At 40.7% G+C, this 23,835-nt stretch overlaps 1 protein-coding gene across 1 annotated transcript in view; it reads left to right on the top strand.

Annotated features, from left to right (window-relative positions):
* Positions 1–23,835, top strand: part of ERC2 (ELKS/RAB6-interacting/CAST family member 2) — a 669,672-nt gene that overhangs the window by 212,748 nt on the left and 433,089 nt on the right. Inside the window, exon 9 of the mRNA XM_037041287.1 lies at positions 14,704–14,839. Coding sequence (XP_036897182.1) covers positions 14,704–14,839 — 136 coding nt within the window. The remainder of the gene's footprint in view (positions 1–14,703; positions 14,840–23,835) is intronic.

The raw sequence follows: 23,835 nt of genomic DNA, 5'->3' as shown, positions 1-23,835 counted from the left end.
CCTTGGCTGCCAGGTAACATCGATGTCATGCAATCCATTCTCGTGATAATAACAATGGCTGGACTTCTCCTAGACAGACCGCCTATGTATGTTTTATGGTGTGCATTTGTGTGTATGTTTGTGTGAAATAAACATAAGTAGTTGGGTGTGTGAATTAAATATGTGTGTGTGCATGTGTATCTCTTCATCTAAGAACCTTTTGCTGAATTTTCTGTGCTGAGAGTAAGAAAATGCTTGGAACTGCTGATGGGGAGCAGTGGTAGGTAATATAGCCTTGGGAAACCAGTTTTAGCCAGGCAACGATCAGTATTTTATGGCGAGAATTATTCTGGTTAGCCCTGATAGGAAAGTAGCAAGTGAGGTATTTAAATCTAAGAATAGCAATGAGAGGTTAAGAAAATGGCATGAGTTTGGAGTCTAGCAGTTGGGGTGAAACCCAGCTCTTCCTTCTTCTAACTGGAAGAGCCCTCCAGACATGTTGCTTACCTGCTCATCCTATTTTTCTGGTTTGTAATGGGGATAATATCTACATCATAAAGTGGTCCCAAGGATGTAACTCATACATTGCCTAGTCCAGATATTCTGCAGTGAAGAAATAGTTGAGCTGAGATTTGAACCCGTGCAATCAGGCTCCAAGTCACAGCTCTTAATCTCACTATGTCCCACTGTCACTTTTGACCTGCCTCTAGTCTGAAGTCACTAGAGCTGATCCAGCTCCCCACCCCCACCCCATTCAGCCTGGATGGCTCACTGGTGGTGTTGTTTTTGAAAAGAAAATAAAAGGCATTGTTCTGCTTCTAAGCAGAATCCCCAGGTTGGTCAGGGTGAGAATTTCTTAAGGGGAGGGTGAAGGTCAATAGTCTCCACCTGTTTGGGAATAATAAAGAAGCTGAGAGAGTGACTTACTTTAGTACCAAATGCAAGAGATTAAGCAACTTGAATTGGTGAGACTCAGGACCCAGCTCAGTGGCAACCAGGGATAACTGCTTATACCTTATAACTCACCTGGCAATTTCCAGCCACACTGAGGGTCTTAGACTACCAACCAAGTGAGTGTGTGCAATCGATGACCTGCTTTGAGCAGTAATCTCTTCAGCTATACACAGAAGGTGGGAACTCAGCTCTTGTCCCTTCTTGTTCTTAAATGGGTCTCTCATTTCTAGCCCAGCTTTAGTGGTACCAGGGATTCTTTCTTGTCATTAGTGACATGGGTTTAAAAACTAGGATGCTTTTAGATGGTACAGATGAACAATTTAAGTATTTTATTAGCTATGTCTTTTTGTACTATAGCATCTCTAACTTGTAGAGCAAACCTATGTCTTACTAATTCTTGCTTAGGTAGAATCTAAGACTAAAAGGCATGTGAGGGAAAATATTTAAAGAAGTATATTAAGTAGCACAGGTAGTTATGGTATAGCAAAAATCACTGAGATGATACCTATTGACTAAGTTTTGAAAAACCTTGATTAATACTATTATTCCTCAGACGTTATACCTCAGAGCAATAATTCAGTAGGATGATCCTGGACAGGGAAGGGTGTGCGGAAGGCTTTGAATAAAATAAATCCAACGGACGTATTCTACCATCTCCTTTTCTTGGAGATTCACAATGCACTTTACAATAGCAAATGCTCTGAAAACTCCTGCAGTGTAAGAAACCTGTTCACATTCCCCCCCACCTCCACCCCTGTGCTCTCCAGACTTATTTCAGCCTAACCCTTCTTTTTGTTTTTGTTTCGGTAGCAGTTATTAACATTCCCTGGAGCTAGTGCTGCCAGAACATCGTTTGTAAACCATCGAGTTAAGAAAAACTCATCCAGTGAAACTGAAACAGGTGGTATTCCAGTGAGGGATCTGGGAATGGCTTGTTGTGCTGAAGCAATCATGTGGGGAAGTGGTTTGCTCTGTCTTCTCACATAATGGGGGGAAGTGGTTTACATACTTTTTGCTGATAATTCTGCAATTTTGTTTTCCTTCGTTGATTTTCATTTTATCCACCACCCACCACTGATTCTGTTTTACTCATTGACATTAGACTAAGAGTTAGAAGAGGTCTGAGTTATGAGAAGAAGAGTGGAAAGAACAGGCATTTATTTTTGCAATGTGTTGTCATTGGGATAAATATGTGGGGAAGTGTAAGGATGCATAAATTTTTATAACCCCTCATTGGCCATAAGTTAGGCCTTCCAGATTCCTTAGGTTGCTCTAGTGAAAATGGTTTGGAAAAAGTTCGGAAAATGGAAAAATGAAATCTGTTTGGTAGGTAGTGAGGTAAATTGTCCCCACGAAATGCTTGAAATTGACAGTGAAATGATTGTAAAATATTTTGAAAGATTAACTCAAAATAAAAGCTTAAAAATTATTAAAATAATTAACATATAGTTTGGATATTTGTTAAAGTCCATATCTAGGCTGTTCAGCATGGTAGCCCTTGCCACATTAACTATTTAAAGTTAAATAAAATTAAATAATGTTGAAAAATATGCTCCACAGTTGCACTAGCAACTAGCTACATACACATCAAATGCCCAACAGCCACATGCAAGTGGCCACTATAGTGGACAGCAAAGAATTGGAACATGTTCATAATTGCAAAAATCCCTATTGGATAGGGTATATGATAGAATTCTAATATGGCCCCTGGTTTTCACACCCTTGTATAATCACCTCCACTTGATGGGAGAACTTGTATTTAGCTAACAGAGTATGGCGAAGGTGATGGGATGTCACTCCCATGATGCCTTTGCATTATACAAGGTCTGGTCTTAGCATACTGGAGAGAGATTCTCCAATCAAACAGCCATATTGTGAACTGCCCATGGAGGACCACAGAGGAAGGAGCTATGGACAGCCTCCTGAGGAGCCTGTGGGCAGCCCCCAGCTTCAGCCAAGAGCCAGTGAATAGCTGGGGACCTCATTCATACATGTTAGAATTGTTCTAGCATTCTGAATGAGCCTGGAAGTACGTTCTTCTCTTGTTAGGCCTGCAGATGAGAAATGCAGTCCACAAACAGCTAGGTTTCAGCCTGGTAAGACTGGGAGCAGAAGGGGCAGCCAAGCTATTCTGGACTTATGACTTGCAGAGGCATGAGGGAATAAATCAGTGTTGTGTTATGCTGCTAAATTTGTGGTGATTTTTTAGGCAGCAATTGGAAAACTGATTCTGTGTTGGCCTATCTTTGGGATGGTCTCAGCCACACCTAATGGACCAGATCCTAAATGAGTATAACTAGCTTACTGAGGCTAGTGCTTTACCTTCCTTTTAGAGAGGTAATGTTGTACATCTCAAAGAGCAATGTCCAGGCCTATCTAGAATGCTCCATTCATTTTTGTGGCAAAGATCTCATAATACTGTATAATATTTTGATATTTTCTATGGCATGATAGATAACACCATAAGCTTTGGCATCACAGAAACAATAGTTCACATTCTGGATCTACTACTTACTAACTGTGATGCTGGGCAAATTACTTAACCTCTCTAAGCCCCAGTTTATTTATTCATAAAATTAGGCTAAAAATACTCTTCATGTGAGAATATTGTTTTGTCTAGCTGATATTATATTTTTTACAGTGTTTAGCAGAGCACCTTACACATAATATGAAATCCAAAAATAGAGGGTGTTTTTATTATTTAGCAATACTTCAACATCTCTTTCTTGTAGGAAATAATATAAACTCTGATACATTTTCCTGTACTCTAATTTGGAAAGTCAGCATAGAAGTTTTTATCTTCTTTTGCCTCCACTTTATTTTATGTCTGGGCTGCTACAGCCTAATTCCAGATTGGATGCAATAAAAATAGGTCTTGCATATATGGAGTGCCCCTGTGCTCAAAGGTTGCTTTTCTGTGTATTGTCTGGGCAAATTGCCCCCAACCTCTGGCCAGACTGTGGAATGTTGGTTTCCTCCAACATGGGCCCCCCAGGGGTCAATTTTCACAGTTTCCATATGTTTTTATATTACCCCAAATTGTAAATACAACTGACACCCTACCAAATTGGCCCTAATGTGCCTGTGTCTAACAGTGGAGTCATAGGCTTTTAGAATAATACAATACTCCATGGAATTGTGGCAATTATACAAATGTTTTTAAAGTGTTCATATCCCTTTTTTTAATCTGAAAAGGAGTAAATGATGTGCAAGGAGAAGATATGAGGTGAGAACAGGGCAGGAGTTTGAGTCTTATGTCTTGGTTCTACCTTGGGTTTGCCCCCATGGTCCCAGGAGTTCTGTCCTGAGTTTTGTTACCTGCTGTTATTGTCCTTGACTCTTTTTTTTACCTCTTACTTTCCCCTTTTCTCGTTGAGCTGCTACTTGTGTCTTCACTTATTGTATCATCTTCAAACATCTCCTATTCTCTGATTAAACCTGTTTATGTGGGGAGAAGAGTCAAATTTGTTATGATGTACTAAAGTTTCAGGATTTGTAATACACTAAACATGTCAACTTGTGGTGGTAGATTCATCCATGAAACCTAATCATTTATTCAAAGAGTGCTCTCATTCTTGTTTTCTGCTTCCTATCTGGGTCTTCGTTTTAGTAAGTATCACTGCTGCTGTGAAGTTTGAAGCTGTTAAGCTACTGTCTTCCATTCCTAAGATCTCCTGGTGGAAAGTTCCTGTTCTCAGACAATTAGCTCACTAGTATCTAGTTCACTGCTAGGCAGGACACCCTGTGAAGTTCAGAGTGTTGCATCCTAAAGTGGCTGTGCTACTGAGCAGAGATAGTATCCTGGGAATTTCGATTTCTATGCTGGAACTTCTGGGCTGCTTGGGAGAAGAGGAAGTGGGACAGGGCTGTGAAGGTTCTCTGCAACCTTCTCCACAGCTGGTTGTCACAGCACAGAGGTTAAGGGACAGGGGTGGCCTCTGCAGCCAGACCAACTGAGAAGCCTGCCTCTGCCACTCACTCACTCTGTGAGTTTGGGCACTTCTCTCATCTATGAGAGGAATAATTTAGAAAACCACCTAATAGGGTTGTTGTGAGGATTAAATGAGCTAATGAATTCTTAGCTTTAATATATTAAGTGTATCATGTGGCCTGAGCATTTGCTGCTGTGATTATCATTAGTGCATGGCAGTGTTACAACAGGTGTAGACCCAGGTTCTGACACTAATGCTCATCCGGTGGTGTAAATGTACAATCACAAATTATGGTGTGCACGATGAAATAGGTGCCCAGAGTGCAGTCAAAGAAATTTTTGATGAGTGGAAGGAGGCATTCTGGTGGCCAGAAAAGGCCCCTTTGAAGAGGTGCTATTTAAGCTGAGAGTGAAAGCGGAGGGGAGCCATGGAGGGGTGGTGGCTGGAGTGAGGGAAAGGGAGGGAGTCACAGCCAGAGAGAACAGTGTGGAGCTGGTGTGTGCTAGGAGCTGAAAACAGAAGACTGGATTCTGGAGTCTGGGGTAGAGGTGAAAATGGTGTGGCACGAGGTTCATGGGGGTGTGATTTTATTCCTTGGGAACTGGGAAACCATTGGAGGGTTATATGACAACAAATGTGTGATCTGACTTGTTTTGAAACACTCGCTCCTGCTACTGGCTGGAGGATGAATTAAAGGGGAGCCAAGAGTGGGAGCAGGGAGGCCAGGGAGAAGAGAAGAGCATCGTGGTCCAGGCAGAAAATGATGCTGACTTCAGCTATTGTGGCAGCACATGTGATAGAGAGAAAGGGTCTGTCCAGCCTGTTTCCCTCAGCAGGGCGTTGAGGCACCATGGGATGTGTGGGGTCATGATGTAATAATGTAGAGGATACTTCCCTGGGCAGGTGAAGATGATGAGGGAACTCTGCCCTGGGCTCTTCTGGTGGCAAGCCAACTGTGACCATGTGGACTGAGAAGCCTGAACATGTAGTTTAGTCTAGTGAGAAGGAGTAGAACAGCATAACACATCTGTTGCTCATCAGTGAGGAAAATAATCATTCTAGGGTTACCATTCTCAAATCTGTATGACCATCCTGTGCTATCTGGGTCACCACACCTACATGGGAGGCCAAGCACTAAGAAATGTATTTGGCAAATACTAAGTAAATCAGGGCCAGGCTTGTTAGTTATGGTCTGCTTGCCAGGATGAAGACCTTATTATTAAATGCTTGTAGACTAACCACTGAGTCCTGAGGAGGGTGTAGAACAGGCCTTGCCTTTCCCCTTTGTGTTTCCCTTGGGTGCATGCCCATCCTACCAAGTGCATCTGGAGGAGGGTCAGGCAATGGCAGAAAGGGCCTGGCTCTCTCTGCTCTCTAACCCTGCAGTCTTCCGTAATAGGCACCCAGCATTTGTCCTCATTAGCTCAGGCTTTCCCTCGTTGGGTTCCATTCATATTTGGATGCCACTGCATTGATATTTGGAGGGAGGAGGTTCTTTGGGGCTGGAATGAGGGAGGGCATTTGAAAAGAGTCAGCCATTCAGAACCTTCCCCAGAGTGAAATATCTACAAGAAAAACAACCCCCCCTCTTGCTAATCATGAAGACCTGCCTTGTAACCAGTTCTCTATTTGGGCGGAGCAGTTGATGGTGGGGGAGAGGGAGACTAGAAGTGCACGCTAGAGGAGTGTTTGGGTCAGAAGGATCAGGCTGACATGTCTAAAGCACTCATTGTGTGCCAGTTATGGTTTTAAGAGCCTTAGGTTTATTAAATTATTTCTATCCATCCCCAAACCCCAGTGAAACAACTCGGGCAGCGTCACACACTTTGCAAGGGATTCCTCTGTGATGAGAATGAAGCCAATCTAGCAGCGAAGGCCCTCCTCAGTCTCAAATGATTTAGCCATTTTATCAGGCTGAATGGGGACAGCCTGATAGAATCATCTCCTCCAAGGAGACTTTTGTCAGTGGAACCTGAGACAGCAAAGTGGAAGGCTGAGTCTCTCTTTGCCTCTGCGAAACTCCATTTCTCAAGTTTTCATATCTGAATACTCCTTCCCCTTAACCCCTTCTTTCTTTAGCTATGTTATCAGCTTCTGGGATGTCCTGCTGGCCCAATAAATGGTAAATGACATCTTCTAAAGGTGAGCTGTCATTATGTGCTTTAACTGAGGGTGGCCTTGTCTCTCTCTGGGTTATTCTGCAGCCCCAAACACCATAGAGGAGGTAGGAATAGAAGAGACAGGTGATGGGAGGGTATCACTTCAGGGAGTGAAAGGAGCAAGGACCATAGGTACAGAGTGGAGGAGGAAACCATGAGAAGGAAAGCTACAATGGAAAGCATGGGGAAATAAATGGGTACTTGCTCAAGGGTTTTGGCAAGGACTTAGGCGGTCATCAAAGCTAATAGCCAAACAGACTGGCTGCTCTGGAGAGGCTGCTGCAAAATGTGAAGTCCGAGAGACCGGGTTCATTCTGGAGCAAAGTCCCAAGACCTTGGCCCTACTTGTTACTCTTTGTGGGGAGGAAGGCTGAATTCAAGTAGCCAAAGCAGACCAGGCACCTTCTCTTCCAGGAAGGAATATCAGGCTCATGACATTTAGCACAATTGTATGTGCTATAAATATATCTTTAGAATATTTATGATAGCTTTTAAAATTTATAGCTATGCTGAAGTACTGAATGGTATTTACAAGCTTTAAAAAATGGGATCATCTCAGTGGTTAAAAGTAAAAAGCTTGTATTATTGGAAATTCTGCATATAGCACTCATTGTCAGCTTCCACTGTGTGTGTGTGGCCCATCTACTTGTGCAGTCGCCCCAGGATCCCAGCTCACTTACCCATGCTTGTTGTGACCTTCCTGCAATGCTTCCATTAGGAAAACCTTCCAGGAATGTAGCTCATTTGATTATTAAGGGAAATGCAAGTGGAAGTGAAATGTATGACAAAAAGGGTTTAAAAGTGCATTCCTAAACTGATTGTTTGAGGTACTTTAAATACCTGCTGTTCCTGTGTGGGAAGCAAGACACTAAATATGTATTCACAGTATTGGACAAGACATGATTGCACTCTTTGTAAGCCAAAGTGAAATGGAGAGGGAATGTGCTGGAGTCTGTTCTAAGCATTTTATCTGTATTAACTCATCAACTCTTCATAAGAACCCTAAGAGGTTGTTATCATTCTCATTTTTTTCATATTTTATTTATTTTTATTCATCTTTAGAAGGGAAGGGAAGGGAAGGACAAGAAGGAGAGAAATATCAATGTATGGTTGCCTCTTGTGCGTCCCCTGCTGGGAACTGGCCTGCAACCCAGGCATGTGCCCTGACTGAGAATTGAACCATGATCCTCTGGTTTGCAGGCCCACGCTAAATCCACTGAGCTACACCAGCCAGGGCTCATTCTCATTTTTTATGTAAAGAAGCTGAGGTACACAGAGGCTAAGAAACCTGCCCATGGTCATACAGCTAGAAAGCGGTGGTTTCTAATGGGAGCTTGGCAGCTTGGCAGCTTGGCTCCAGGGTTTGAATTACCAACTCCTCTATTGCAGCTGCTCTTGGAAGAATCATGCAACCCAGAAACCATCTTCCATGAGGTTGTGCCATTTGCACTACCAGTTAAACCCACATCTAATTATGTATCCACGAGAAAAGAAAATATATGTACACACACACACAAACTGCTACAGGAATGTTCATTCTTATAATAATGAGAATCTCATTCTTAACAGTAAAAAATTGGAAACAGCCAAAATATCCATTTAAAAAGGGAGTAGCAAATCAAATGTAGTATATTCATCTTGTATAATGGAATGCTACTCAGCAATAAGATGGAATTTATATACAACTGTTTGAATGTATCTCAAAAACTTTATGCTGAGTCAGAGAAGTCATACTGAAAAGAACATGTGCTGTATGATTCCATTTAATAAAATTCAAGAACAGTCAAAAAGAATTCATGTAAATAAAAGGCCCTGCTGGTGTGGCTCCATTGATTGGAACATTGTCCCATCCACCAAAGGTTGCAGGTTTGATCCCCTGTCAGGGAGCCTACAAAAGGCAACCAATCAATATTTCTCTTGCACAGATGTTTCTTTCTCTCATTCTCTCTCTCTCTCTCTTCCCCTTCCTCTTTCTAAAAGCAATAAAAATATGTCCTCAGGTGAGGATTAAAACTAAAGTTAGAATAGTGATAACTTCTGGGCCTGGGGTGAGGATACTTGACTTCGGTGATGGTGATGCTGTATATTTTGATTGGTCAAATATTATTGACTTGTATGCTTAATATTTGTGCATTTTCTTATATATATTTATACCTCACACACACACACACACACAAATGCATACAGAAACATGTGAACGCGTTTCCCCTTTTTCCTCAAACGTAACTATAGTTTACAGACTTGAGTGGGGTTTCTAGGAGTTTCAATTTCCGTGCATGCTTGTATATATCCGTCTAAACAGGCCTTTATATTTTAAGATAAACAAAATCAGACTATATGAATCATTCTGCTACCTGCTTTCTTTTTCAATTAACAATATGTCTTACAGGTTTATCCATTTCTATGCTTCAGTTTTGCCTTCACCATCTTTTTTTTTTTTTTTAGATTGTCATTTATTTACTTTTAGAGGAGAAAGAAAGGGAAAAGAGAGGAAGAGAAACATTACTGTGTGGTTGCCTCTCATGCGCCCCCTACTGGGGACCTGGCCTGCAACTCAGGCATGTGACCTGACTGGGAGTTGAACCAGCAATCTTTTGGTTCATAGGTCTGTCTGTGCTCAATCCACTGAGCCACACCAGCCAGGGCAGTTTTTCCTTCACCTTCTTAGCTAGCTTCAGGTTCCATAGCATTCATGCACTTAATTTTTCAGCCTGTTTCCTTCTGGTGGGTGATTAGGCAGTTTTCAAATTTTCACTTTTGCAGCACTGTAATGAAAATTTCTGTACTTATGTATTTGTGCAAGCATTTTTGTAGGCTACTTTCCTAGAAGTGGGTTTGCTTGAACAAAATGTACATACATTTTGGTGGATGCTGCCAAATTGGTTTCCAAAATGCCTTTTCAAATATACTCTTCCTGACCACATATGAGAGAACTGGATCCCTCACCCTCTCTTACAATGAAAATTATCCATCTTTTACAGTTTTTGAGAGGATATGGGTAAAAATTGCATCTTGTTTCTGCTGAGATTTTAAGGGAAAATAAGGTTTGATTTTCTCTTTTATATACAAATAGACATAATCCCTTGAAGAAACATGCAGCTCCTGGCTCTGTGTTTCTAGAGGCCTCCAAGCCTGATGGTCTCTCACCAGCAAGTTAGAGAACACATTCTAATTTTACTTTGATGGACTATTTGAGTGAAAATAGCAGGCGTCTGTCCTCTCTGACGTTCATCCTTAATATAGTAGGCATTGTTGATCTAGATACTTGCTGGAATTATTTAGTTAATCCAAATTTCTTAACGATGGCTGTATTTGAAAAGTGACATGACTCACTTAACAAGACCAGTCATTTTAAGTCACACATTAAAAACTGACCATTGTACTCTTAAATTACACTCCCATGACTGTTTCTTTAGAAAAAGTGCATCATGGGTCTTTGCTGAGGGTTACATCGAGCAGCTTCAGGGCTGTCTGACTTAGTAGTGAGCAACATGGCAGAAGACATCAAAACCCAAATCAAAAAGTACCACACCCAGACTGCCCCTTCTGCCAGCTCTTCCCCAACCAGAAGCAGACCAGGAACTGTTGGCGGAACTACCTGGACATCCACTGTTGCAAGAAAGCAATGACTACTAAAGAGGTGATGTCTCTGAGTGAGGATGGTACAGGCGTGTGTGCAAGTCCCTCTGCCCCATCTCTCGAGTGTCAGCTTGGGATGACTGCTGGGTAGAAGCTGTGCTCCCTGAGAAGACCTGACCTAGCTGCATCCCCAACCCAGTTCTCTGTCCTCCATCCTTCTCCCAGGGAGGTGAAGAGGGACCTGGGTACATCCTACCCTAGGACTTTGAGTCATGGCTTAACTAGTAATAAAGACTTGTTGGTTATAAATATAACCAAAGACACTGAAATACAGAACAGGCCGACAGGGACCAGAGGGGAGAGAATTTCAGGGGAAAAGGGGAGGGATTTAGATGAACTAGTATAAAGGACACATGGACAACAACTAAGGGGGGTGGAAATGGGAGGAAGGTGGAGAGCACGGGGATGGGCTGGGATGGGAGTAAAAGACAGAAAACTGTACTCGAACAATAATTAAATAAAAAATGCTTAAAAAAGACTTGTTGAAAAAGTGAAATTAAAAAAATTTTACATCTTAGATATATTTTTAATGGTGTTTTCTTGGAGAAAAAATTCCTCCAAAATAACTTTTTTCCCCCCAAGCATCGAGTAGGTCAGTCCCTGGTGGAATCTTAGAAGCTAAGCTGCTTGGTAGGTGGGAGTTTGGGAAGCTGGTATCAGACACACTTTCTTCTCGGACAGGCCCCTCAGAGGGTTTTGAAGTCTGAACGCCCAGGAGCTCCACCTCTCTGAGTTTAGAGAAAATTGAAAGCTGCAGTAACTTTAGCATGATTTATGCAGTATGGGTTTACTTCTGCAGATGAGAAAGATGTGGAGATTGACAGGTCACTTACAAGTTTTATTTTAGGAAATGGTGAAGTTACTGCTAGGAAATATCACTGTGGTCAGTCCTGCAACAGGTGTCCAGTGAGCTTGTGTAGAGCTGTTTTCTCTTTTCCAAGAGGTCTAACATTTTTACATGTCATGACTTTTCTATCTGCCCCCCACTCTCTCTTCCTACCCCATGGATTGCCACAGAGATTCCCTGCAGGGCCCCAAAAGGGGAACTGTCCAGTGGGTGGGGTGCCCACCTATTCCCAGCCCACTTCCTCCTTACCTCTTTCATGCCTCTGGCAGAGCATTCTTTCCTTTTTGGGAATTTAAGTAAACTTTTCTTAGAAGAAAGGGTTATATTACTAGAAATATATTTGAAAACTAGCAATCCTACAAAGAAATATGTACACTTTATATTTCTTAATATTTACATATACAAAGACAAGAAGATCATTTTCATCACCTTGCTCTGCATGGATTTTATTGGCTCAATTCCTAAGCTGTGCATAAGTCCATTCAAAACCGTTGTTTTTGAATCGCTGGTGTCCTAAATAAAGCAGTTTTTGAGGGAATGGTTGGCTGGAGAACACTAAAGATATGCTTCCATCTCAGTGTCTGTACTTCAGTTTCTCATTTTTCTTAGGTACTCATTCTTTTAAAAAATGTTCATAGCAGTTTTACTTTAATAGCTAGAAACCTGGCAAAACCTCCAAATATTGATCAACACATGAATGAATAAACAAACTTTGGAACAACCATATGGAATAAGTACTGATAGTGACAACTGCCTTGTTCATCAATAATAATCAAAACATTATTCTGAGTGAAAGGAGGCAGAAACAAAATAGTACACACTGTGCTGGTCCATTAATCTATAGTAACAGAGAACAGATTGGTGGTTGCCAAACCTGGAGGTGGTGGCAGGAGACCGACTGGGGAAGGGCAAGGGAGAACTGCTGGGGTGGAGCACGTGTTGCATATCTTGACTGTGGTGAGAATTACATGGGTGTAATACGTCTGTCAAAACTCATTGAACTGTACATCTAAAATTGTATATTTTTCTTAATTAAATGACATATCACGAGTTGATTGCTGCTCATTCTTAATTTAGGAAAGTTTTAAAAGATGCATGGATTTGGAGTTTGTTTTTTCTTTTCAGATTGAGAAAACACCGCAGTATTCCAGAAAGCAAGGTCTGCTCCAAGAACTTTGTGGGAGCTCTTTAACTGTGCGAGTGATGTTTGCAGTTACAATCTGTTTTGTTTATCATTGGTACTTGGGGGGAAACATTAAGCAGTTAGTTCTATTTAAGGATATGCTTCAAAGTAATAAAAAGTATTTTTATAAAAAATGTCCTATAATTAAACAATCTCACTGTAATACCGACCTTTTCATCACATCCTATTACTGTGCCCTGACCTGTCTTCCAAGAAACTGGAGAGTGTGCTTGCCCTGGGTCAGTATGAGCTTTGGAACTACTGAAGCTTTGTTCAGTTCAAAAGCCAGAGGTTGTTCTTAACATCTTTCTAGTAACCAAAAGATACTTACCTAAAAGTAGATTAGCACGTATACTTTGCTGGTAGTTTCCTATGTGTACATTACTGTATCTGATAAAAAGGAAATATAAGACTGAAATAATCCAATCCAAATAATGACTAAGGGGATGGTTTTTCTCTCTTACCTTATATCCTCTTAGTAATTGTCACCAGGAATATTTAAATCACTGTGTCCGTTGGTTCTATAAATATTTATAAGACCAAAGTGTTCAAAATATTTTTATTAGCAGGGTCCCTAATAGAAGATTTTTCAGCTCAATAAACAATTCTCTTCAACTTCCTCCTCTCAGAATGGGAGGGAGTAGAGATGTGTATAATTTAGTGAGCACAGGAAGTAAGAGTTTCTTGTTGAGAATGGCTTCCATTTGGTTATTGGTTGTTTTATTTTGGCATATTTTCTTTGTGCCATCTAGTTCTCATCTCATGCATCCTTCCGCAAGAGCAGTGTTTCTCCAAATGCCTGTTTTGGGACTCAGGGTTCAGTGCAGTGGCTGATAGCCACGCTGCGGAGAGAGGCTGAAGGGAGTAGAAAGGACCCCAGATGACTCTGCTCCGAGGCCTTCTGCTTTCGGAATCAGTGCCCCTGAGCTCTCTCCGCTGCCCTTCTGCCTCCCTGCATGTTGGGTTAGATTTACAGCAGCTGCTGTGGACATGGTTGCCTAAACCTGTGGAATGTTTTGCTAAACGTTGCTGGTGAAATAGTCCACATCAAGCACGTAACTCCCCCCACTCTCTGCTTTTATAAAACTGGTTCTTTATCCTTAGTGTTTTATTCACTTGATCACTTTATGATTTTGCACTTTGACATTCTATAGATTCATTAAGAACCTTTAGTCCAGCACTGGGGCTTTGTGTAGCACCATGATTTAGCCCAAGTATTATTCTGTTTGAGCTAACTGATGACAATGTATTTGATCGGAGCCTTGTAACTGTTATTTTAAAACCAAAGTAATGGATTATGATCTCAGAATAGAACATGATCTAAAAGAATAACAATAATTAGGACCACAAGCACTTAGAGAAAGTAAATGTCCCATCACAGACCATAGGGCCCGTGTACCCCGAGTCCTGTCTGCTTTTGAAGTTCCATCTCTGACCCCACCCTGCCACTCCCCTACCCCTCACTTTGGGGTAGCCCCACTGCAACCTTCCAGTTCCTAGAAGTAGCCAGGTTCCTTCCTGCCTTGGGAATTATACTTGTCCTACCTGGGGGCTCCTTTGCTGTTGTTTCGTCGGCTGCTTCCTCTTAGTCTCACTCGCAGTCCTGTTTCCTTAGGGGTTCCCTGGACACAGTGACTGACATCATCTGCTCCACCCCACCGCCTGTCCACACATGCAGCACATGTCATCATCACCTCTCACAACATGCTATTTATCTCCTCAGTGTTAGGAAGTCTAAGTTGTGTCTCCTTGGTACTTGTCTGTCTCCCCTACTGAACTCGGAGCTCCATGAGGAGGGTGAAGACTGTACCTGTGTTATTCTCTACTGCAAACCCAGGGCCTGGCATTAAGTAGGTGCTCGGTGTGTATTTGTGGTTGAATAACTAGAGTATTCTGAAGTTGCCACTTTCTCTGAACCCATATCATATATTCTATATTTAGCATTTTTATTGTGATAACATATGATCCTCCAGTGGTTGGATTTAACCAAGACATGCTTACTTTTCTCAGGCATATGAAGGATCAGAATAAGAAGGTAGCCAACCTCAAGCACAATCAACAGTTGGAAAAAAAGAAGAATGCCCAGTTATTGGAAGAAGTCCGCAGGCGAGAAGACAGCCTGGCTGACAACACACAGCACTTGCAGGTGAGCCCCAGCTTTGCCTCCTAATCCCCAGGTAATCAGAGACTGACTCTCTGTAAAAGGTACTCCTGTGGGAAAATGTGCACAGAAATGGAGGACTTTCCCTTGCTCTGAATCCAGTACTTATAATGTACTCCCAGGGAGCCCAGTCAGTCTTTTGTAGTATGAAGCATCATTTTAAAAATAGTATCCAAGGAAAGCTGATTGTGGTAATCGGCCCACTAATACTTCACATAGTCTCTTGGTTCCTGTTCCGTACCTTAAGAGCTGTGTTTATATAGTTGGCAAGAAGCTTAAGACATACAAATGTCTTCCTTTTAGAATTACACTGAGGTTACTTTGGTTTTAGTAGAAGGAAAACATGTACATATTATCACAGAAGCTATCTGAGAAAGGATGCATTAAGTTGATCTCAGACAGTTTGCAAAACTGGTTTTGTTTTGCTTAAAACTCTGAGGCTCTGAGACAGATCATTATTTTGTCTTCTCTGTGGAATATAGTTATTTTTGAATGGATGGCTCTCAGAAACTGACGAACCAACTGAAATACCATTTTTTCTCATTAACCCTTCCTATTTTAGGCAAAGGAACTCTCTCCATTACTCAATAAAACATTCTAGCTAAAACATGGCATTTGCTTTGAAGTTTCTTTATTTATTCCAGTGTGCCTTTAAACACAGCAGTTCAAGCTCAAGTTGGCCAGGCAGAGTTCATTTTAAATTTTGCTTATTAATTAGTGTTTTTTTCCAGTTATACTCATATATTAGGTTTCCTCCTTGTAGATGGAAGAAGTTAGATAATTTCAATATGTACTCATCGTTCATCTTTTTAATGGAACGAAAGAGAAACAGATTATGCCAGAGTAGGCAATAGAAGGAAGTGTCTTCCACAGAGCGTGGCCCATTAGCGTTAGTTTCTTTCTTCCGTGTGCCCAGGACTGCCCTGATGCTGTCAGTCAAGCCTCTTTGCAGGCCACTTTCTCTGAACCCATATCATATATTCTATATTTAGCATTTTTATTGTGATAACATATGATCCTCCAGTGGTTGGATGCCTGGTTCGCATAGCACAATATTAGGATCAGCTCCTTTGTTCAGTCCTGGGACCACCTTAGTTTGCATGGACTGGTAGCTTATTTCAACTCACAGCTTCTTTAATGTTCTTGATGAATTACATCCCAGGGTTTTGGGTCTTAGTTTCCCCATCAGTCACATGAGATGTTCGATCAGAGCCTATAGTTTGAGATAACAGTTAATTTAAATTTGTAGAACATTTTATTACTTTAGGAGGCATACACTCTCATTTATTCCTCACATAAATATTGGTGATTTTACATATGGTAAAAGTAGTCTAAAAAAGTAATGAAGTGACATCTCAGGTGGAGATGGACCTGATTCCAGGTCTTCTGCCTTTAGGAAAATCATGTAGAGAAATAGTAATATTAGTATGTACCTTTTATTAAACTTTTTAGTATGCCAAGTACTGTGCTCTTTATAGCAGCTATTTAACTCTCATGTTGACTGGACTCATAGCTTCAAGTGACAGGAGCAGAACTCAGTCTGAATGAAACAGAAAAGGGAACCTGTTGGTTCAATTCACTGAAAAGGCTAGGGGTGGACTTCTGACATGACTGCCTTTGGGCATTCAAACTATGGCATCAGGAATCTGTCTTTATCTGACTCACCAGTGTGCGTTGCTTTTTGTTCCCTTGATTCTCGGGAAGGCTGTGCACAGTGATGCTAACAGTAACCACCAGCAGCCATCTTAGATTCTGTGAGTGCAGTCACCCCAGAGGAAGGAGAACAGTTATTTCTCAGTTGTTCTAGAAAAAGTTCAAAGGTCGGCAAAATTCATGAATTGGCCAGGCTAGGATCAGGTCATGTGATCACCTGGAACCTCCAGGACAGGTGTTAGCTTATTTGAAGCCTATGGGCTAAGAGTAGGGGCAGGTGATTCCCCACAAGAAAGAGAGTCCTGTTGCCAGAGAGGGTGCTGGGCAGGTAAAACGACCTCTGATTTTTTTTCGCACCAGTGTCATGTGGGGTAGATTGTGGATATGGTAAGGATTCTGGAGAATTAAGAGAGGAAGGCAAGAAAACTTTGGAGTGTCAGAAAGTCTTCATGGAACAGGTGGGATTGGGGCTGAATGAATTTAACATGGTAGGGACAGAGCAGTAGGGAAGGCCCTTCAGGCAGGAGAACCGTTAGCAAAGGTGCAGAGACTGCACAGGGCAAGATACAACTGGCACAAAACACAACGGACCAGGTGATCATTGGGACGGCAAGGTAAGTTCGTTATTCTATTTTGTTAACTGACTGTGGAGCTAAAATGCCTAGGATTCAGTCCAGGCTTCACAGTTTACTAGCTGAATGTGTTTGGGCAGGTTGCTTAACTTCCCTAGAACTAGTTTCCTCCTCTGTAAAATGGGAATAATAATTACATCTACTCCAGAGTTGTGAGGATTAAAGTGTCAGTGCATATAGAAAACTTAGGATTGTACTTGGCACAAGCTATGTTCAAAATAACTACTAATGATTAATTGTTACTATAATAACAAGGAAAGGTAAAAAATTATTTAAATATTGTCTATGATACCCACGGGTACTTATATAGTTCTACTCTGATATGCATTTAGCATCAAAGTTTTTGTATTTTCTATATGTAGTAATTTTTTTCCTAAGAACACATCCAGTTATGGAAATTAAAGTCTCATTTTGACCCATGAACTTTTGTATAGCAATATTTTCATAAGGGGCCTTGGTAACTACCTCATAGACCTATTCATAAAAGATAGCATGGTCTGGAATTGCTTAGTTGCATTCCTGACCACCCCAAATAGAGGATAGCATTTGAAATGCAATAAAAAGTAATCACGATTAATTTTGATGAAAATGTCTCTGGTTAAGGTTAATAGAGAATGAAACTCCCACTTTCCTGGATTGTTAAGCAGATGTGCTCAGATGCAGCAATTACTGCCTTCTGAAGGCAGAACTTTCCTTTCTGGGGGCACTTGATTTTTTAATACTGCTGTTGTTTGAAGTGCTTGTTGTTTATACGTTAGCCTGTTAAGCCCTTTAAGTTTCATTCACCTGGGAGCTGGTTTGTTGGTTGGTTGGTTGGTTGTTTGATTAGTTGGTGGTTATGCAGTTGGTACCTACAAAATTATTTTTATTTCTATGCCAGCATTTTATAATGATTGGACACCCTGACTTCATGATCGCAAACAACCAAATAGATATTATATCCAGAAAACTTTCAGGTAGAGTACTGCCCACAACAATAATGATTTTTGTATCATGCTCCAAAGAGAGATTGAAGAGATTCAACCAGTTGGTTTGAAAGTTGGAGACCAAAGATTGGGGAAGTGCACTGACCCATAAAGAGAACATTATGGAGGGGTAGTACGATCTGATCTTCTAGTCTGTGAAAAGAGACAAGGTTTGTTGAAATGGTTCTTTCATAAGAAAACCAATAACATAAATGTAATGAAAAATTACAGCTGCAGTGGCCTGAGTGTATGGATGTAGTAGAGAGTAGTGGGAACTCTGGGAAATTGAGTCCGTGCCTCATGGAAAGAAATAGGGACCACTAAGTTTTGGCTGAATGTTGCCATAAATGTGGGCCTTGGCTGAAGGGCCTTCCTGACTGCCATAGAATATAAATCTTTATGTGAAAGCTATAGATTTTTAAAAAATAGTGCAATGTTTTAACCACTCTGTGGGTCTAATTAAGCACATGTGCAAGTGAATTAATTGACCACTGGCTTGTAGCCTCCATTACACAGCTTGACTTTCTGTTCCTCTAGCTCAACTTGACCCACTGAAGACCGATGGCAGTGTCGTGGGCTTCTCCTGAGTTCTTTTTTTTTTTTTTTGGTCTGAAATACCTTGAATTAATGTTTCTTGGAGGAAATACCCATAGCCTATAGGAATGGAGAATGCTCTTGGTTTAAATTCTTGAATCAGTTTTTTGGAGTCTGGCAAGGAGAACAAGAAGGGAAAGATAAAGAACAACGGATTTGAACTCTCCAGTGTTCAAATACTGACCCTTGTTATTGTTAGTCCAGGACTAATTATATCCCTGAGTAAGGCAGGGAACCTCTCTGACTGTCTCCACTTTTATCTGTAAATAGGGATTACAATTTGTACCTCATTGTGTGGGTCAAATAAGGTGAAGTTTATGAAAGAGCCTAGCACAGTAAGTGACCTGCATAGAATGCAGTTACTAAAGTTTTCTCCCAGAGAGACTGCCAATGAGCTTCTATTCGTAGAATACAGTGCCCATTGGAAGTATCGCCCAACAAACCCTTTGTAACTCTTCTATAGCGATGAGTAATACAGACCTAGAGCACACACCACTAAATGAAAGTTTCCAATAAAGCATTAAGAACATTTGGGGCAATAAGGAAGAAAAATTAAAACATTTTTCAAGTTTATGTTGAATTATGTGTGAAAAATAGATGTGAAAGATTGTGATTTTCTTGTATAATTTTATAGAACTTTTTTTCCAGGACACATATTATGGAGCATGATATTTATGTCTGTTCTTGGGGCTTTGGGCTTCCGTGTGTCCCCTTAGAGTCCACATGGAGATTTTTCAACAAGGTGTTTTTATGAAGATTCACACTAAATCGTCCTTGCCAGAACTGGATGCATTTTTTGCCTCTAACCTCTCGCTATTTCTTGCTGAGTAAATATGCCAATTTGGAATCCCAGTGGACATCTTTGTAGATTTTGGCTGCATTTTTCCCTGTGTAGCTTATCAAGTTAATGAACTAACATTCTAAGAAGTGCACAAGCCAATATTTTATGTTCCTTTTCTGTTGTGTGTCTGCAGAATTCTCTTCAATTTATTGCCTGAAAACTAAAGTCTGCTCTTGTGTGCTTCCGTTTCCAAATTATAGGTTCCCAGGGAACTGTAAAGTTTCTTTTCTGCTAGTGGTTAGACCCAAGTGTGATCAGTTTAAAAAGCAAGTGAATGTTCCCATTTATTCTTGTCGTTTTAGTAGAGTTCTTAAAAAAAAGGTTAAAAGGCAATTTTATTTTTCAATCTGTGTACCTCTGGACATCCATATCTTTTTTCCAAGGGTACTTCTTTTAGTTTGCTCCTCCAATTAGACTTGGAATAAGCTAACAGAGGAAGTATAACAAGCTACATAAACCTTATAAATACCTAGCTTTCAGCAAAACATTATGAAATTCCCAAGTTTGCTAAGTTGCTTTTTTTTTTTTGAAGAGGGGCACTGATGTTTTAAGAAGCAATTTTTAAGTCTTAATATCTATATGTTCATTTCTCCAAGTCACTGAGTTAATTTCTCTTTCAATTCCCTAAGCTCCTCAAAATTGTTACTCTCACATTGATCTATGTTCCTATGTCATGGTACAGTTCTGAGAGCTGCCATTAGAAGAAACCTGACCGGCAGAGCTAAGAGATTTATCATTATCTAAACATGTTTATTTAGTTCCTAGTTTTTCATGGCTATTCGGTAGGCATGGTGTGGAGTGACTTAGGGAAGTCCTTTTCAGCCATCTTGTTCAACGTATGGGAAGATGAGAAAAGTCATTTTAACAGCAGTTTAAAGGAAAAATCCACATTTGTTTAAATTTGCATTAGAATTTAGTATGAACTTTTTAACAGGGTGGGGTGTTTTGTTTTTCTTATGATTTTCTGCCTTGATGGGTAGAGACTGGGGTGTTCCATTAAGCCGTGGACAAATTCCAGAGGTATCCAACCTTTCCAGGCCCTGTGCATAGTCTTAGATGACAAAAAATACTCAAGTTCTTGGAGGTCTGCAGAGGATGCAAGACATTGTTGAATAGGACTGAGGGTTGATACAGAAGTGCTTTCAGTCCTTGGGGGTTTATTTTAACGTTTGTTTGTTTTTCACACTGTAATCCCCCATGAGTCAAAAATGACTTTTGCTGTAGAGGTCTCCATAGGCAATCTCAGAAAATCCTATTTGACAATCACTTTCTAGTAGCCTTAGGTTGAAGTTACTCTCTGCAGTAACTCACAGACTGTCAGGGGTGACAAGGCCACCTGTGCAGTGTATTTGGGAACTAACCATTTCTTAGAAATGTTCCAGGAAGCCAAGTAAAATCAAGTAGGTAAAGAGTTGTATGTATAGTTTTTCTTCCTTCTTCTCAATAAAGCATTACTTTTTTTCCAAATGTACAGTAATTTGCATATTTCTTCTGAGAACCATCTTTTGCTTTTTTCCTTAGGATTTCTGACCTAGTCCTCCACTTCATACAAACAGAATATACAGCCCCTCTGTACAAACACAATACATTTCTATGGAAAAGAGTAGTTTACCCTTAATCAAGTGTTGCCTAATTTACCTACTAAATTACCCACTGGAGACAGAGCGGAGTTCATTATTCTTTTCTGAAGGGTTTCCAGGTTTCACTCCATTAGTGGCCCTTCAGCAGTCTTCAGCGAAGTGAATGTTTGTCAAAGGCTGAAGATCCTGCAAGAATGAAATGCAACATATTTATCAAATGAAATCACTGTTACTAAGGGAGGAGAGTTGTCAGTGCTCTGGAATGACAAAGCTTGAGGGGATGGGGGCTGAAAAAGAAGTCTTGGTAGAATGATATGGTAATCTCTTATTCATTTTGAAAGAGGTTACTAAGGAGATCCGACTATTTTTTAAATGTCACCCTGTTTTGTGCCCTTTGGCCCCTAAAATGTAAATAGATAAGGGAAAGGCAGTATGTATCCTACTGTGGTGTCCAGTGTGAACTGGAAACTGGCACAGATGTGCTATAGGAAATGGTGCGCTTCAGCTCCAGGGAGGGAGGTAGGAGGGCTTGCTTCACAGAGCCTGCTTTTCCTGTTTACCTGAATTTGACCTCTGGACTTATTTTGAGGAAGGTTTGGGCTATAAATTGGAGACATCATCATTACATATTTATTAAAATCACTGCTGATAATCGGTTTCGTCAACCGTAACAATAGTAATACATCTCAGCCAGAGCCCTGTGTGCTTCACCAAGTGCTTTCAGGAGACATCTTCACATGGGATCCTCCTATTGATCTTGAGGATTGGGTGGGTTAAGTTTGTGTATCTTCATTGTATAGATGAGGAAACTGAGCCTCAGGCAGTTGTTAGTGACTCATCGGCAGTCTTGGGTCTCATGAAAGGCAAAGCTTTGAGGAGGCACCAAGGCCTGAGAGTTTTTTTTTATGAAGGTAAGACTAAAGCTCAGTCAGCTTTTGGACTCTGAAGAAAATGCTTTCTCAGGCAAAAGGTTCTGAATCAGACGTCATGCTTTAAAAGCCACTGAGAAATGAGATCTAGGTGGTGTGTGCTGGGGAGCATCTGTATGTTATTTTTTTTTTTTTTAAGTTTTGATTGATTCCCTGGCTGGTGTGGCTCAATGGATTGAGTGCTAGCATTCGAACCAAAGGGTTGCTGGTTTGATTCCCAGTCAAGGGCACATGCCTGGGCTGCAGGCCAGGTCCCCAGAAGGCGGCAGGTGAGAGGCAGCCACATATTGATTTTCTCTTCCTCTCTTTCTCTTCCTCCCTTCCTCTCTCTCTAGAAATAAATAAATAAAAATCTTTAAAATTTTTTAAAATTATTGATTGATTGATATTTGGAGAGAGAGATTTGTTGTTCCACTTATTATGCAGAACTTACAAAACCAAAACCTCCCAATTAACCAATTAGAAATGGGCAGAGGATCTGAAGAGACATTTCTCCAAAGAGGACATACAGATGGCCCATAGACATATGAAAAGATACTTGATGTCACTAATCACCAGAGAAATGCAAATTAAAACCACAAAGAGATATAACCTCACACCAGTCAGAATGACTATGTGAGGTTAAATCAACAGAGAACAAGTGCTAGGGAGGATGTGAAAAAAGGGAACCCTCATGCACTGTTGGTGGCAATGCAGACTAAGGCAGCCACTATGGAAAACATTGTGGAGCTACCTCAAAAAATTAAAAATAGAACTGCTTAGCACCCAGTGATCCACTTCTAGAAATATGTCCAAAGAAAGCCAAAATACTAATTTGAAAGAATATATGTCTATGCTCATTGGTTGCTTCTTATATGTGCCCTGACTGGGGATTAAACCCACAACCTTGGCGTATCAGGAAGATGCTCTAACCACCTGAGCTACACGGCCGAGGCCACATTTATATGTTCTTGTATTCTGCTTGAATCCACAGTAAGTGCAGAATTATCTTTAAAGTAGATACGATGAAGACATTACTGAACAAACAACCTTGCCTTATTGGAAGCAAGGAAGGGCACTGAAAGAAGAAAAAAATCCTGACAACACACCTTATAATTTTGTCAAAGGTAGAATTTACATAATAACTCACACACGTGAGACTCAGTAATCCCTAGGGGGCAATTGTGTTCAACATGCATCAAAAGAGCCAGTCCACTCAAACCAGCTCTCCCTGGCCTGGGTAATTAGGGCACGTTTACTTTGCGATACGGCTACGAGAGGTTAGTCTGGGGCCACATGCAAATCACAGTGCATGTCATCCTGACATCAATAATTTCTTTCTGATAGATGCTGGTATTTCAGCACATTGCTGCCCAAGGCAGAGACCTGGGCATGGTTAATTTTTAAAAATGTTAACTTTGACTTATGGCTTGTTTAAGGCATTGCTAGCTGTATATTTAGACACTCCAGATTAAGGAAATGACAATCAACGACATGGACAATAATTTATATAGAAATCTTGTGAAAGGAAAATACAACTATAAAATCTGTTTCTATTCACTTAATGGTCTCTTCTGTAATGCACACTTGGAAAGCTGGTGATTTGAATTTATGATACTTTTAATTTCTTCTCTGCTATTACACATTCCCTCTGCATTTTACTTATTTATGTTGCCTAGAAAATCTCTGCAAGGTTAAGCAGTCGTACGTTTTTCTTACTAGAAAAGACCTCAGACTTTATTTAATACAAGGCACCTTGTTTTGCTGATGAGGAAAGTAGTGCCCAGCAAAGGCAAGTAATTTGCCCA

The sequence above is a fragment of the Sturnira hondurensis genome, unplaced genomic scaffold, assembly GCF_014824575.4.
Source record: "Sturnira hondurensis isolate 20B ecotype Veracruz unplaced genomic scaffold, ASM1482457v3 Scaffold0002840, whole genome shotgun sequence".
Taxonomy (NCBI): domain Eukaryota; kingdom Metazoa; phylum Chordata; class Mammalia; order Chiroptera; family Phyllostomidae; genus Sturnira; species Sturnira hondurensis.
The sequence above is the reverse complement of the archived record's forward strand: the minus strand, read 5'-3'. Positions and strand labels throughout refer to the sequence as shown.